General features: G+C 42.7%; 1 protein-coding gene across 5 annotated transcripts; it reads right to left on the bottom strand.

Annotated features, from left to right (window-relative positions):
- Window positions 1-9,674: 9,674 nt before the first annotated feature.
- On the bottom strand, window positions 9,675-15,119 carry LOC120696899 (small RNA degrading nuclease 5-like). Of its 5 annotated transcripts, XR_005684315.1 has the most exons (16): window positions 14,839-15,119; window positions 14,325-14,381; window positions 14,175-14,240; window positions 13,879-14,012; window positions 13,673-13,779; window positions 12,898-13,005; window positions 12,744-12,814; window positions 12,456-12,515; window positions 12,190-12,245; window positions 11,826-11,886; window positions 11,459-11,726; window positions 11,205-11,386; window positions 10,833-11,125; window positions 10,338-10,463; window positions 10,110-10,256; window positions 9,675-9,988 (listed from the first exon to the last, which is right to left on the bottom strand). XR_005684315.1 is itself a non-coding variant. In XM_039979927.1 (15 exons), the coding sequence occupies exons 1-14, from the start codon at window positions 15,085-15,087 to the stop codon at window positions 10,340-10,342; spliced, it is 1,836 nt and encodes a 611-aa protein (XP_039835861.1). In that variant the 5' UTR covers window positions 15,088-15,119; the 3' UTR covers window positions 9,875-10,109; window positions 10,338-10,339. The 5 variants fall into 5 exon arrangements, 4 of the variants coding, with proteins under 4 accessions (XP_039835861.1, XP_039835859.1, XP_039835862.1 ...); XM_039979927.1 differs by lacking the exon at window positions 10,110-10,256 and having other exon boundaries at window positions 9,875-10,109; XM_039979925.1 differs by having other exon boundaries at window positions 9,879-10,256.
- Window positions 15,120-15,188: the final 69 nt, after the last annotated feature.

The following is a 15,188-nucleotide window of genomic DNA, read 5'->3' as shown; positions in this document are numbered from 1 at the left end:
CTCGGGTGCATGGTCCTTCTTGGCGTGGTGATAGGAGAGATGCTAGGGCGCGTCGTGTAGGTGGAGGTCAGGGAGACGATAGTGGTTACCGTGCTCCAGCGGGTGGTCGCTTTGCCGGTCGTGCTCCTGGTCGTTTTCAGTACGGCTGTGGACCACGGGACTGAGGCTTTGGAGGAGGTTTTGAGGCTCCACGCTTTTTTCACTGTAGTGCTCGTCAGTCACGCGATAGACGAGATAGGGGATACGCTTTACCTGACTTTGCTTACCCTTCTGTAGAGCAAATAGCTCGTCACTAGTTTGCTTCTCACTTTGCTAACCCCAGTGTCGAGACGTTTGCTCCTCCTTTGTCTCGATGGTGATGCAGGTTGGAGGCCTGGAGAACAAGTGCACCATGGATCTTGGTCTTATGCAGGTTTGATCAAGACTTGATGGTTCTCCAAGGCTGATGGATAGCCCATGATGGCTGTTGTATCCTCTGTACATTTGAGTTTGTCTTTTGAGTTCTTTGTACATTTTCTGCGTGTGACATGTTGTAGATTCTACTTCTCTACTTGTTTTGCTTGCTAGGTTTGTGCTTGTGTTTTGGTGGACTAGCCACTCTGTATGCTAGTTTTTATGATTTTCATTTTGTCATGACTCTTGCTAGCTCAGGGTGTGTGCTTTGTCCAGTCCCCTCATGCTTGTGTAGCTTTTGCTCCTTAGTTCTGGTTGCTGGCTCAAGTATCTTCTTCATATAGTCTTGTTGCCTTGGTTCATGTGGTTGAGTGCCTTTAGACTTTTCTTGGAATATCTTTTGTCTTGATATGTTCTAGAGTGTCTTTTGGTATACTTTTGCATGTAGCTTGACTAACACCTAACCGTTTGCTTGAGTTTTGCTCTGGATCTTTGGTGTTTGCTATTTCCTTGTGTCCTAGCTTCTCTTGTGCTAGGTATCACTTGTTGAGGGGGAGATCTACCTCAGGTGCCGATGATGATCCGGAGTTACTGCGCCGGCTGCAGGCTCCGGCCCCTTCTGCTTCGACTACCTCAGCTCAAGAGGACGATCTAGTACCACTACTTCCACTTCAATCGTTCACCTCTACAAGAACCTGTTCGAGCAGAAGGTGGACCCGCTGAGGACGCAGGGGAGGTGACCTCGAGCTTGCTATGCTCTAGGTCCAGCGGGATCTTCATCGAGGTATGTGAGCGTTCGGCTTGTACGTTTTCCTCTCAGGATGGACTTGTGGTTTTCTGATTGTTGCATTTTCTATGGTACTCAGTTGGATCCATTTGGTCTAGTCCTGTGCGTCTTTGAGCCGTTGTATTTGCTGATTTCTTCAGTTGCTTAGCTTTTGGCTTTTCTTTGTCTTTCTCTTAAGTTTTGGTTTGGTAGTTGCATTGTGCATATGCATTGTACATGTTTGCATTTTGCATTGTCTCACTTGCACTAGCATTCTTGTATACATTGCTATGATCTTTTAGTGCCTGCTAGTGTGAGTTGATAAACTTGATCATGTATAGCTGGCTCCACTGTGTATATGACATCATATGAGTTAAGCTATTTTGATTTTAAAATCTGAAAACATGATCACCCTGTCTGGGCTACTAGCATGTTAGGGCGTGTTGATATGCTTTGCTATCTTATTCATGCTAGTGTGACCTTTCGTTCAGCAATTCATATTTGAAATGATCTAAATCTGATAAAATTGCTTGAACTATTCTAGAAATGGATTGAAAAGATCCAGGTGGGATTGCTTGTCGCACTGATCGAGCTTTCGGGATGGCTCACTTTGCACTTGTGAGAACCCAGGCAAGGCTGTACATGACTGAAACGAGTGCTTTAAGCTTCTGATTGTCTTTTGGCATAGGTTTGGCCTCGTTGCTAAGTAAAGCATGACAAGCTTTCAACCCCTGGCACTTAGAATTGCTTGATATAAAAATTGATTGAAAAATGAATGTTGGCAACTTGTTTTGGCTGATTTGGCTCACCTGTATGAGTATGAGTAGCACTGCTTTTCATTTCCTACTTGTTAGTGCTAGATCATGGGTGATGCTTTTATTTCTCATAAACTGAACTTGCCTAGCTCTAGACTGATATGATATACCCTGTTGAGCTAGATGCAGGTCTTGTTTATGTATGCACACGTGCTTGTGCCTAGATGTTGCTCATATCCTTATATCTCTGAATGCTTTCACTTACACCTCCTGCATTGCATTCATTGCACATCATCTGTTCAGGGGGAGTTTCAGCTTCAGGGGGAGCTTTAGGTCTTTTTAGACTTGATGTGTGCATGTGCCAACAAGGGGGAGACTTGTTTGATTTTTGAAAAACTTGTTGTGCACAGGGCTTCGAGAGTGCATCATTTTGGGAGAGTTGCACTTGTGAGAGGGAAAAGCTTTGCTTGGGGAGTTTCTGCTTTGTTCTTGGCTCCTGGTTTTCCTCGTTTTCTCTCTGCTTCTTGCATGACTGCGTCGAGCGTTACCTCTGTCTTTGAGGAGTCATGTTTTGGCTTTTGATCGATTGCGTCGAGCCTTTGCCCTTGTCTTAGGGGATCGATTTTGCTTGAGTGAGTGACTATTTCTGCCTTTCTGAGCCTTTTGTCACTTGCTTGTGCTTCTTTGTTCTTTTCTGGTTTCACTTCTCTTAGTTCGTTTGTGGTGTGTTGACAATGCACTCATCAAGGGGGAGATTGAGGAATGTTGAGTACTCTATCCTGCTTGTGATGAGTGAATTGTCAACCGTGCGGTGTGATCGTTCGCTTGGTCTTTGGATTGCAGGTACACGGGTGTCGAGTGTCGACGGGGAGCTGCCGTGGAGGTGTTGTGGCCGATGGACCGTGCGGTGGACGGCGGTGAAGGGCAACCGGGACCGGAGCTCGGACCGGGCGGCAGCTGTGGCGTCCATTCCTGGATCGAGGGCGCAAGCGGCGACGGAAGGCGGGTTTCTTGTTTTGCGCCACAAAACCAAGGAGGCGGACGGCGGTTGAAGACGCCAAGTCGTGGAAGCACGGGCGTCGATCTCGGGACTGACGGAGGCGACGGGCGTCGACGGCGTCTAGGGCCTCGCTGCGGGCGAGGAGGTGACGGGCGTCGGGCGGTGTCTAGGGCCGTCAGAAGGCCGAGGCTGGAACGGCGTCTAGGGCCACGGCGTGGAGGCGGGAATCTTCCTGCGCGTGAGGTTTTGGCGGTTTTCTCAAAACCGGCCACTTACCCGGGTTTCGCGGACCCTCCAAAACCGCGGGCTGGATCTTCATCAAGACGGCGGCATCGTGGAGAAGACTTCGTTCCGAAGAAAGAACCTCGGTCGTCGGATGAGATCGTGTACAGGGGGTGCTGCAGGCCAACCGGTCTCACCGGTCCCTGGCACTGGTCTGACCGGTATAACCAACCGGTCTGACCGGTCCAGCGTACCGGTCTGACCGGTCCCGCGGGTATAAATACCCCTTCACTTGTGTTAGGTCAAGTGCGGCTTTTGTATTGTGTCCGTGAATTGTTCTGTTCTCCAGGCCGCCGCCCCTGTGTTCCTCTCCCCCCTGTTCCTCTCTTTAGAGTAGATTTGTCCATGGATTTGTGAGACTTTGTATTGGATGTGATTGGAAAAGGAGGCCCCATGCTCCTTGTGCCCTCTGGGCTTTTGAATCAATCCAATTCTGTCTCTCTTGTGCTTTTTGTGATGGATTTTCGTTTCAATTTTGATGCACTTGATTGCGACGTTTCGTAGAGCTCTTTGGAGTGATTCCCGTGCTTCTAGCTGCGTGCTAAATCTTCTGGAATCATGAGCTCATCAGAATTGAAGTTCTTGAGTATTTGAGAAAACCCCAATCCCTTTTGATCTCCCCCACAATTCTCAAGATTCGTGGATCTTTAGGCCGAGATCTTTTGGGGATATGTTCACGGGGTAGGGGCGAAGCAATCTCCCAAGTTCCATCGATTTCCATGGTCGTTTGGTCGAGATTCACCGTTTGAATCAAAGATTTTCGGGGTTTTCTAGGTGCCACCGGTCAGACCGGTAGGTAAGACCGGTCTGCTTGATTTTGAACAGACACGACTGGTCAGACCGGTCCAGGGCACCGGTCAGACCGGTCCAGGCAGATCAGTTCTGCAGTTTTTCGGTTTTGCTTCCGATTTGCTTCGTGGTTTCGCTCGCTCGTTCGAGGCATTTTGTGTTGGTTTAGCTTTTCAATAGCTACTCCAAACTTTGGTCAGGACGCTTGAGGGTTTGGGCAATTTTGGGACATAGGCCGACGATTCGAATTTCGAAGAAATTTTGATCGGCTCCCATTCACCCCCCTGGTCGCCGTCATCGGTCCCACAATTACCATAGGCAAAGATTGATTGATTAATCATGAACTTAAAATTATTCAACTTTCATGGTTATGCGACCTTATTAATTATGTCTCACTCTTTTACAAACCAACTAGATTCTTCTAATATACAGATACAGGATTACAGGTGATGCTCAACAACAACCCTCCTGTCTTACCACCCCATCTAAAAAACCATGCTAGCAGGTTTATCTAAAAGCACAAATAAAGAGAAATCAACATCATCATCTAGCCCGTTAAAAAAGGAAATTAAATCAATCAATCAACTTTTGAACCAGCATATTATCTAGCTAGCACCACTCACGTACGGTAACAAACAAGCACAAGAACAGCTGAACAAGACATGGTGTGCGAACTTCAATTTTGTTTCAAGTGCTGGTGTTTCAGAAAACGGAGAAACAAGAAGCGCAGGAATTGAGGTACAGGAAAACCAACCTGATCTCCCCTCCAGCTTCTCGGCAATGGAGTTCCAGTTCTGCGGCCCGTGCTCCTCAACGAGCTGCCGAAGCTTCTCGTCCTCACCGGGCCGCCAGTGACCCCTCGGACACGGCGACTGTGACCTCGAGTTCGCCCTGTCCGACGTGGTCGTCGTCGTCGACGACGACGGTGCCATATCTATCTCTCTGGTGGAGGAATGGCCTTGGAATATAATGGAGCTTATTCTAGATAGAAATATTTATTTTCCCTACGTACACGTTTGGTGCCTTGATTAGCTGAAGCAAGGACAAAGCTAAGCTAAACAGCTGATGAGTAACTAATGAAAAAAGAGAGAGCATGTGGTTATTAGGAGCATGGCAATCTATATGTAAGCATGTTCATTTAGGGTTTGGGTGGATGTCACTCTTGTTTAGCTTTGCACGACAAGAGGGCAGCTTAACAAGCCTCTTGCAGTTCACATCTTTCTCTATTAATTTTGCAGATACATATCTAATCTCATCTGGGCATCTCACCGACTTGAGTGTTGGGCGATTGGCCAATGAAATATCATCTCACATCTCGTCAAACCTCCATGTTTTGTTTTTTTAATTTATGGAGCTTAGCGTTTTGCAGGCTTAACTTCCTTAACAATATTCTTTCGTCATCAAAGAGATAGTTCTCCAACACAAGCAGGACACAGTGAGGCTAACTGATGGTCTTCAACTGCACCTCAATGGTCCTCCATGTTATCTTTATGTTCGTGTTCATTTCAATTTTCAGCAATTACGTTACATCGGAGCTGATCAATTTTCCTTTTCCACACGAGGGATCTATTAATTATTTTGAGCGTGTGAGAAAAGGGAGAAAAGGTTGTATAAAGCAGCAGAAAAGAGGGAAACAAATTAATTTAAATGCAACTTTACAGTAGAAAAGTGATAAATGGCAACTGTATCAATAAGTAAAAATTGGACACTTAAGTTCATCTGAGGACTCACATGCACGCATTTGGCATTAAAATTGTGTTATGTTTTTATGACTTTTTAATCAGGTAATGCTATCCAGAAAGAAACACATGTATATGGGTCTTTAAAAGAAACACCAGAGTTTTGACGTCTATACATTTGTCATTTCAAGTACTTAGTTTAGGTCACTTTCTCCCAGTCAGGATCATGATAACCATTGAAACATGAAAACACCATTGCAACTGCTGGTAATATAAAAGCCATTTATGGTTACCAAATTCAAGCTTACGAGTGTCACATTTTGAGGATCGGTGCATGACTTGGCTTTCTAATAGTATAGCTTTAACTTGTGATACTGAAGAAGTGTTGTTTGAAGTATTATTTATGGGAACATATCAGGTGCAAACTAATCTTTTCGTGCAAACTATAAAAACTTCAATATGAACCATCAGATCATCATCCAAGGGGAGGGGCGCAGAGAGGTGGGAAGGGGGATTTGCAAAAGTGTGATTACCCAATAATCCAAGGGCGGGTCCAGATTGTAAAATTACTCAATCCCTCATACCCCTTGGATGTTGATTCAATGACTCAGATTGAAGTTTCCATAATTTGCATGGAGAGGTTGGTTTGCACCTGATACGTTGCCATTATTTATTGCTAAAGCTGGTGTGGAGTTGAACTAATGGGAGGGCCACTATAAATGAAGTGTTTTGCAAGCAATTTGGTGTCTGGTTAAACAATGAAAAGACAACTCAGAGGTTGGCAAATCAGTATTGTGCAAGTCCTCACAATGTAACATTTGTCAGAATGCAAAAACAGAACATCACCTAGCACCATGCATGTCTACTGATCGAGATAATCCAACCTGTTAATCAACTTGAAAGTGATCGGGTGCTCTAGCCTAAGAGGGGGAGGGGGTGAATTAGGCACTCTAAAAACTTAGACCTATGGCTCCAACTAGTTTGCACAAAACTTAAACTAAAACATGCTATCTAGATGTGCAACTAGGTTGTTCTAGTGTGAAACCCCTATCCCAAAAGAGTTTAGCAACCTATAGCATTTCCTATCAAGAAACTATTCTTATGAAAGTAAAGGCACACAAATTGCTAGTATGAAATGCGGAAGCTTAAAGAGCGGGATAGGAGATAGCAAACTCTTGACGCGGGTGTTTATCCCGTGGTTCGGTTAGCCACAAAGGCACACCTACATCCACGTTGTTGTAGCACTCACTAAGAGTATTGCTACTCGGCCACCAAGTCTCTTCCGTGAACACAATCACGGTCACCTTGGCCCCGGGTTCCACTAAGGAGCTTCTCCACAAAGGATGGGGGTCTCCACGTCCCCCGCACAAAGTGTCGTCGCCGCTCCACACCAAGTCGGAGGGTCGATGACGTTGCCGGTGAGCTTCACGCTCCAAGGTGCCGGCGCACCAAGCTCTTGTTTTGGTTCACTAGAGAACCACAGCACAAAGGCTCAAGGCCTTGCAATCACACTCACTAAGAGCTAATCTAGCACTCACACTTTACAAAGCTAGTGCTATAAGCTAAGGATATGATCTATGAGCTCTTGTATGGCTTGGAGATGTTCTTGATGTGTATAAGGTGTCTTGGGACTCCAGCAAGCTTCAAATGGCCGGTGTGAGGCGTATATATAGGCCACCAAGTCTTGTAGCCGTTGCTCCAACGGTCAGCTGAAAATCTGCGTATCACCGGAAGAACCGATGCCTCTGGCAGGGGTAGCGTCGGTTCTTCCGGTCACTCATAAACCGAAGTAGCCGTTGAAGTCCTGACAGCTGACGCAGTGACCACCGGTTGAACCGATGCTTTGTACCGATGCATCACCGGTTCATCCGGTGCTTAAGAATCTTCTACTGGGCGCTGACGTCATTGCACCGATGCAATACTCCGATGCACCGTCGGTTGAACCGGTGCTGAAGAATCTTCTCCTGGGCGCTTGACATCGTGTCTGGAACATAGGACGCCCATTGCACCGATGCCCCTTTTTGACCCGTCGGTTCAACCGGTGCCTATAGGCTGACTTGGCTTCGATTCCCTTCTGCACCAGAATTCCATAGCGTCGGTTCTTCCGACTACCATCGGATGCTCCGATGCTCATGGCGTCAGTTCTTCCGGTGCTCCTGATCCGAAGAGCTTTCAGGGCGCTGCCCTGAGACCCGCGAGGGGCGGCTCCCCCTCGACCCCCATCCGCTAACCGGGTAGCGGAACCCCCGTAGGGGTGGCCCTTCGGCCCTTGCTACGCCTATCTTTTCTTTCTCTTTGTCATCACTTGAACCTAAAAGCCTGAGAATAATCATCTTAACAATCATATTAGTCCAAGTATTGTGTTGTCATTCGATCACCAAAATCACTTGAAATGGCATAAAAGGTGCCATGTTCCTTACACAACTAAATAACAAAAAAAACACGTTCATTTGCAAGCTCACAATAGAACATCAGTCTTATTTATGTCTAGCAGGCCAAAAAAATGGGAATATTATAAACTGGAATTATAGGCGTTTGCATACATCTGTATGTTGTTGATTCAGGAGGTACATGCATGTGCTGATGTGCATATAGCTAGGAAAAGTTTATTTCGATTTGTTAGGTGCCGCTTTCTTTTCTTCTTCCCTAGCTGAAGGGACTTCTTGTTCATTCTCTACAAAACAAGTTCAGATCACTTTCTGGGCTTAGAAGGTTAACGCTGCCACATATCATATTTTTTGAATAGTGGGCTGATTCAAAAGGAGGAGAAAGTAGCGAGAAGCCCAAGTTAGAACCATTCTTGTTCATCAAACTTCAAAGGCAACGTGAATTGAGATGGACAAACAAACCAGTTGGGGGATTGCCCTTGCATTTGCATGTGCTGACAGCTGATTCACTTAACATTCATGGCCATGTAATAAACTAACCTAATCATGTAATTGTTCTGCCTTACGTAAGTGCATGAGGTTGGTTTGCTGAAGCCTTTAATTGATTGTCAAATCGGTTATGATCAATCATCTGACTAGACATGGTCGACTTAGTTTGTGGCACGCTAAGGATCAAACGAAAATCAGTTGTTGTGCTGCAAGCAAAAATATATCGCCCATTGAATCATCTCGAGCTCCCTAAATTACAATGACCAGCTCACACTAATCCTCAAGATGGCTGCTATAAGAACAAATATTCATCTATGAAAGATATACAAAATAATATTTTACATGTTGCTGATGGCAACCTATGAGTCAAGCAAATCCTTTAATTTGCCCTGCAAGGACATATGAGCGAATCCTCTATCCTCATGATTTACTTTCCTTTCAGCTATTCAATCATGTTCACCTTTACATTCATCTCTCCTACCACCAATTTATACTTTTTGAAACAAGCCAACATGAGCTTCAACCTGCAAGTACACCATCAACTAATTTAAAAATATGCCGGAGAGCACTCATGTCATGCAACCAGCAACCCATATATTGGTTACCGAAGGTAAGAGAGCCATGTACATGACTCCAGACCTGCACCCATTTTTCTAATACAACAAACCCACTTGAAGCTTGAGTGAAAGCAACAAGCAACCATAAGTCCATAACCTTGGTTCAGTTCCTTTTTTTCGAAAGGCGAAAGGCATGGCACTTCAGTTCCCAACTATTAAGAACATCTCCAATAGCTCTCTATCTCTCTTCTCCATCCTTATTTCTTTGAAAAAACAAAAAAAAAACACTCTCCAATAGTTTCTCATCTCCAAACAATTGGCAAATTGGCCTCTCAACTTCTCATTTTTTTTGAAGTAAAAATGGAAAACTATTGGAGATCGACTCTTTTTTGCCTCCTCATATCTATTTGGGGAGTTTACAAGAAGATTCAGAGAGAAAATATTAGAAACTATTGGAGATGCTCAACCGCAATAGCTGCTCATATTTGGGATTCAGGCACAGCCGCTTCAGATGTCATTGACCATATTGCCATCCAGCAGTGGTTGTCTAGTAATAACAGTTGATGTGACCTTGTTCTTGACCTAGCAGCTTGAATAAAATTATGTTCGTCCAGCAAACTCGCATGAAGTTGCACAATTTGTAAATAATGTCACAAGTTTTGCGTGCCCAAACTAACTTACAACACAAATATACTACTCCCCTCTAGTTAGAAGAGGAGCCTGATACATTTACATTTTTAACATTTATGGTAGCAACATGAAAATGACAATAACGCCTTAGTTTTGTGGGGTCATACAAATATATTATAGCAGAACGATCATTCCTCTGGAAGCAGAACTTGATTGATATCACATCAATCAGATTGTTACAGCCCAGTTTGCTACATTCCTCTGTATATTCAATTGAAAAGGGATGCGGATCAATATACTGACATGCTCAATAGCTTGCCACCAGTAGATCCGGTTCCAGTGATACATCATACATCTGAAATCTACAGCTTTAAATCCTAACCTGACAAGAAGGGCAGCAGGAAGTTTCAAAATTGAATCTACTAATCTATGATAGAGAAGTTCCCACGTCAGCAGGTCAGCTTGCATGCATGACACCCTTCTTCAATCCATAAAAGTCATGTACATGAGGACAGCAATTTAAAGATGCCTGTCGACAAAACAATTCAGAACAGTACATTGTTCTGCTTCCAGAAAAACATGTGGGAAAGGAGGGCAGAAAGATGCTTACAATTAATGTTTGACACAGCAGAAGCACAAAGCAACTTCTGCTTGGGCTTGTAAATCTCCCAAAGCTTGAACAATACTTTCTCGGGTTTCTATTGTGTTTTCTTCATGGTGAAGCATTTTACGCAGTCTGTATAAAGTAGCACAGTTACTATGGATCCATTTGGCATTAATATGCTTTTAAAAGCACTTAAAAAGCATCATTTTTGAGCTATAATATTAAAAATATATTGTAGTAAGATTCATCCAACCAAACTAGATTCAACAAATTAGTGCAACACAAACTGGCCCTGAAGGCAGCATAGTGATTTCGTAACTCATTGAGCAATTGCTATAGAACAGAAGACAAACTCACACCAGAGCTACTATAGTCATAGGTAACTTAAGAAGTAATAGCTTCATTAACTTGTGAGCATCTTTACTTGAATTTTAATAGACCAAGTTAAACTAGAAAGGGAAAAAGGCATAAGCATTACCGATTTGACATGAGTAACATTACCTTTGTACTAGAGGTGTATCACCATGGCCAGTGCATATAATAAGCATAGCATTATCAGGTAGGGCAACATATAATTCCCTTATCTTTTTATCCAATTGACACAAAACTTCCTTTAATTCAGGACAAATTTGACGTTTTGCTTTTTTCGAAGCAGTTTTTCCATCGCATGTTTTTAATGCAATAGCCTCTGCGACACATGATTTCAACTTTTCCGGATCTTGAGCTCTTCTGCCGAAGTAGGAGATCAATCCTGAGAATTGAGTCCAAATGAAGCTGACTTTGTCATTCTTCACCTGCAATAGGATTGCAACTAATGATAACCCGTACGCATTTGGGGAAGAATATCTACAACTAGAAATGCATTGCACCAACCTCCTTCATTGATCTGGAGAGTGCATCATCATCCGAAAAAACAGCAATTGAATTGCAAGAAGTATCTGAATATCGCTCGAGAACAGACACGTCATCAATAAGAGAGCATTTTTTCCCACTCTCATGCAGTATAGACGTCAACTTCCGCCTTGACAATGATGGTTGGGAGCCAAAATCAGGACCTGGTTAACTAGTTATTAGAAGGTAACAACAAATGAGAGCAATAGCTGAAATGCCTTCTTCTTAGTTCTTACCATTTTTTATTTTCAATATAGCAAGTTCTAGAGCAGCCCTTGCATCTTCCACACTATCATGCCCAGATCCAGTGTTTTGGATCTCTCGGCCAAGAAATTTTTTTGTCAAGACACGCAAAGCAATCTTACAGCGAGCACCTCGATTATACCTGTACAAAACAGCTGTATCTATGATTAAACGATGGGATATCCGTAATGCTGTAAGGTCATTTTCCAAAGAATGCCCAACGAGAATGGTTTCTTTATAGACAAGTCCAACAAATTCTTCCTGGGAACACAAACAAAATAGTGTTAGGTACAGGCGAAGTTTCATGACATCCTAATATATGTACGTATGAAAAGGTCATAAAAAAGCATAAGAACTAACCTGAATCTCCTGCAGGGTTGTGGACACGTCAGCCAACATCTCAGCGGTGATTCCACTGAACCTGTTCAATTAAAAAGCAATTACATCATGTAATGGACACATAACAACCCATTCAGTGTTTAGTAAGTATATCAGTCGGAATATCTCACAAGAACAGTATAGAAGCATATATTAGAACCATGAAGTTGACATAATAAATAGCCAGTTTGTTGATACTCATAATACAATGGACAAGTATCAAGTCTTCAAATGCCATGTATTTTCACACCAAGTTATAAAATAAATGTCTCAAGAAAAAGTTATCATAAAAACATAATATAGTGCCTGATAGCCATAAAGGGGAGGTAAGAGCATCATAAAATACCTTGTATTGTAATCGATGATTGGATTGGCAGGCTTTACTAGTCTATCTAGCACCACCTGAAAAGATTGGAATAAAGCCAGAACTTAAAAGAGCAGCAAAGTGTGACGAACAGGATGGGTCATGCAGGAGCATATAAAAAGAAAATATTCCTCATACTATTGAAGTGGATCCCTTCATGGTGAGGAAGTGCAGGTAGTCACAATTAAGCACTAAGGAAACAATTCTTCAATATGCCATAACTAAGGTAAGCAAAGCAAAGCTCATACCGTTCCTTTAATATCGACTAATGTCACTCTTGTAAGTTCAAATCCAGCTCCAGTCACGCACTGCATTGGTTGCAAATCATAGCAATATAAATAAATAAATAAATAAATGATGGCACAAGGCATAATTGTAATTATAATATATGTACAAATAAATAAATGATGGCGCAGGGTATAACTGTAACGATAATAGTAACGCCTACTGCCTACACTGTATTTTTGTTTTGAATCAAGAAAAAGACCTCAAAACATACATCAGTGATCAGTTATTGAAAGTAGGAGTCACATTACCATTTCACAATCAAGTGCAAGAATTTTATGTGGAGAAGAACCTGAAGGAGCTGAAACAGTAGGGACAAAATCTAAAATGGCAATGATAAACAGATGTCAATTGAATAATAGGGCATTAAAGGGCACAGTGAGGAACAAAAAACTAGAAGTTAACCTGACAAATTTAAAGAGTAGCCATTGTCTTCTAAGTCTTTCTCCGAAAGTGTGTAATATGTAACAGGAAATGGTATGTCCCCAAGATCATCCAGACTTGATAATTTTCCTGAGATCAAAAGGAAAATATTAACCAGTTGCACAAAATATAAATTCTCAATCTAGGATCAAAAGTGTCAATTTTTCATGGAGAAATTTATATACTTTAATGTCAATAGACATACTTATACACCAAATAAATAGAGTAAAGCAGTACAGAAAAGAAGAGGCATTTTCAGTTTAGAGAAGCAGATGACAAGTGGTCAGCAAGAGAAATATGACTGATTGACTATACTCTGAGTTAGGGGAGGAAGATTTTCATGAAATCCTAATGCAAGATACCATGATGACAGTTAATTTGTGATGAACTATGACTGAAAAGTACAATTGACATTTAAATGATGTCTCTAATATCAAATTAAAATGAAAACCTTGTGACAAGTTAAAGGCACTACAAAAAGATTGAAATTGACAAATCAGTAAGAGAGTCCTCAATAAGAATGGCAGCCATAATAATCAAGCTCAAATCTTCCAGTGGCTGTCGCAATAAGCCAATAATAACAGATAAACTAAGGGTTATCTACCCTTTTTTTTCTTTATAAAGATGTGCAGCTCTCCTACGTGTTTGAGGAAAAAAATAATAATAACATAGCAACACTAGCCCAACAAAGCATAACAAGTTCAATATTCTGAACCACAATGACAATAGAATGCTAAGTGAAGTCAAGACATCTTACCTTCTCCATCCAGTTTAGACGGCTGAGTTGATGTTTTTACATCACGTTTTCTCTTTACTCTGCAGGTTAGGAGTGCATCAATGGTATGCCTCTCATCAGGTATGCAGCTGCTAGAACAGCATTACATTAGCAATAAATAGTACAATGCATCCATATAGAAGAAATTACGGATTTATACTAACTGTAGACACACAAAATGCACAGACCTTGAAGCTAGAACAGGTTTTGGATTGCCACATAATTCTTTCAGAGAAGAAAGAAGTCGCGTCTGTGACATATATAAAGCTGCATCAAGGCCAGGAACATATAGCAGGATGACTTTCGGTATAAGAGGCTTGTTCTGAAAACCAACAGACATATTAGTAGTGTTCAAGGGAGCTAATACTTGCAGAAGGTGAAAATCAAGAAAAGAGCAAGCTCTACAAATTGAACACTAGGGTACATGTCAACACCTCAAAAAAGTAAGAATTGTTTGAAACAGAAAAATCAGAAGGACAAGTACCTTAACAAACACCCAAGAAGGAAGCATGCCGTCACCAATAACCCAAGTGACCAGACCCTGAACATCCTGCATTACAATGAAATGCCTCTTTAAGAAAACAAGAACAGTTTTCACAAGTCAAATTTCACTGAGTTTTTGTTTTGAATAAACCTGCAGATTTAACGTAGAGTTTAAAGCAGCCTCCTTAAAAACAACATCAGGCTTGGCCTGGACAGCATAAAGAAGAAGAAACAGTATGAATTGGAAGCACAAAAGTTCAGTGAAGATAAAAAAGCATAGTTGAAATGTCTATTAGTAGAGTATAAGCAGGGCAGCAGCACGAGAATTATTCACCACCAACTAGTCAACTAACATTGAGGTCAACTACAATCTCATGAATCATAATACAATGGCATATTCCCTGTTTCAATATCAGCAGAACTTCTACTGAAAGAATCCCAAATAATCAAAATAACAAACTGTAGCCAAAATCCCCTGCTGCGCCCAATTTTCTCATACAGCTCCGATCAAAAAATAATCTTTTCTACTAATAGAGCAACAGGGAATGAAAAGCTGTGATATTTCCCAACAATGAACCATTCAGCTGTACTTGACCACGAATCCCCTTCAATCACACCGGAACCCTAATATTCCGAAGTGGAGGGAGAAGAAATAAAGCACGTACGCCATGGCCGTAGACGTCGAAGTACGCGGAGGCGCTGCCGCCGTTCCCGGAGGGGGTCGACATGGTAGCCGCCGCCGACGACGAGGTGGAGGTTCTAGGGCTTTGCCGGTCTGGAAACTTGCAGGGAAGCCCTCCTAAGAGTCTCGCTCGCACCCAACGACACCGTGTAGCCTTCTTCGAATTCGCATTCTTCTGGGCTACTGTTGGGCTTGGGCGGCGACCTTGGGGGCCTTTCTGTAAATTGATCATTTCATCAGGAGCGAGGCGCCCCGTTAGGTCGTTGGGCCGAAGAGTCCACCCCTATTGGGCCTCATTGGATTGGATTGAAAGCTTGTAGGGGTGGCGCTTCA

This window comes from Panicum virgatum, chromosome 3K (genome assembly GCF_016808335.1).
Source record: "Panicum virgatum strain AP13 chromosome 3K, P.virgatum_v5, whole genome shotgun sequence".
NCBI lineage: Eukaryota > Viridiplantae > Streptophyta > Magnoliopsida > Poales > Poaceae > Panicum > Panicum virgatum.
The sequence above is the reverse complement of the archived record's forward strand: the minus strand, read 5'-3'. Positions and strand labels throughout refer to the sequence as shown.

Excerpts from the sequence above, each read along its gene's own strand:
- LOC120696899 (XM_039979927.1), bottom strand. The coding sequence starts at position 15,087 with ATGATCAATTTACAGAAAGGCCCCCAAGGTCGCCGCCCAAGCCCAACA. Across the intron at positions 12,246-12,455 it reads TAGTCGATATTAAAGGAACG|GTGGTGCTAGATAGACTAGT; the intron begins GTATGAGCTTTG and ends CAATCTTTTCAG. Across the intron at positions 11,126-11,204 it reads TCTCCAGATCAATGAAGGAG|GTGAAGAATGACAAAGTCAG; the intron begins GTTGGTGCAATG and ends ATCCTATTGCAG.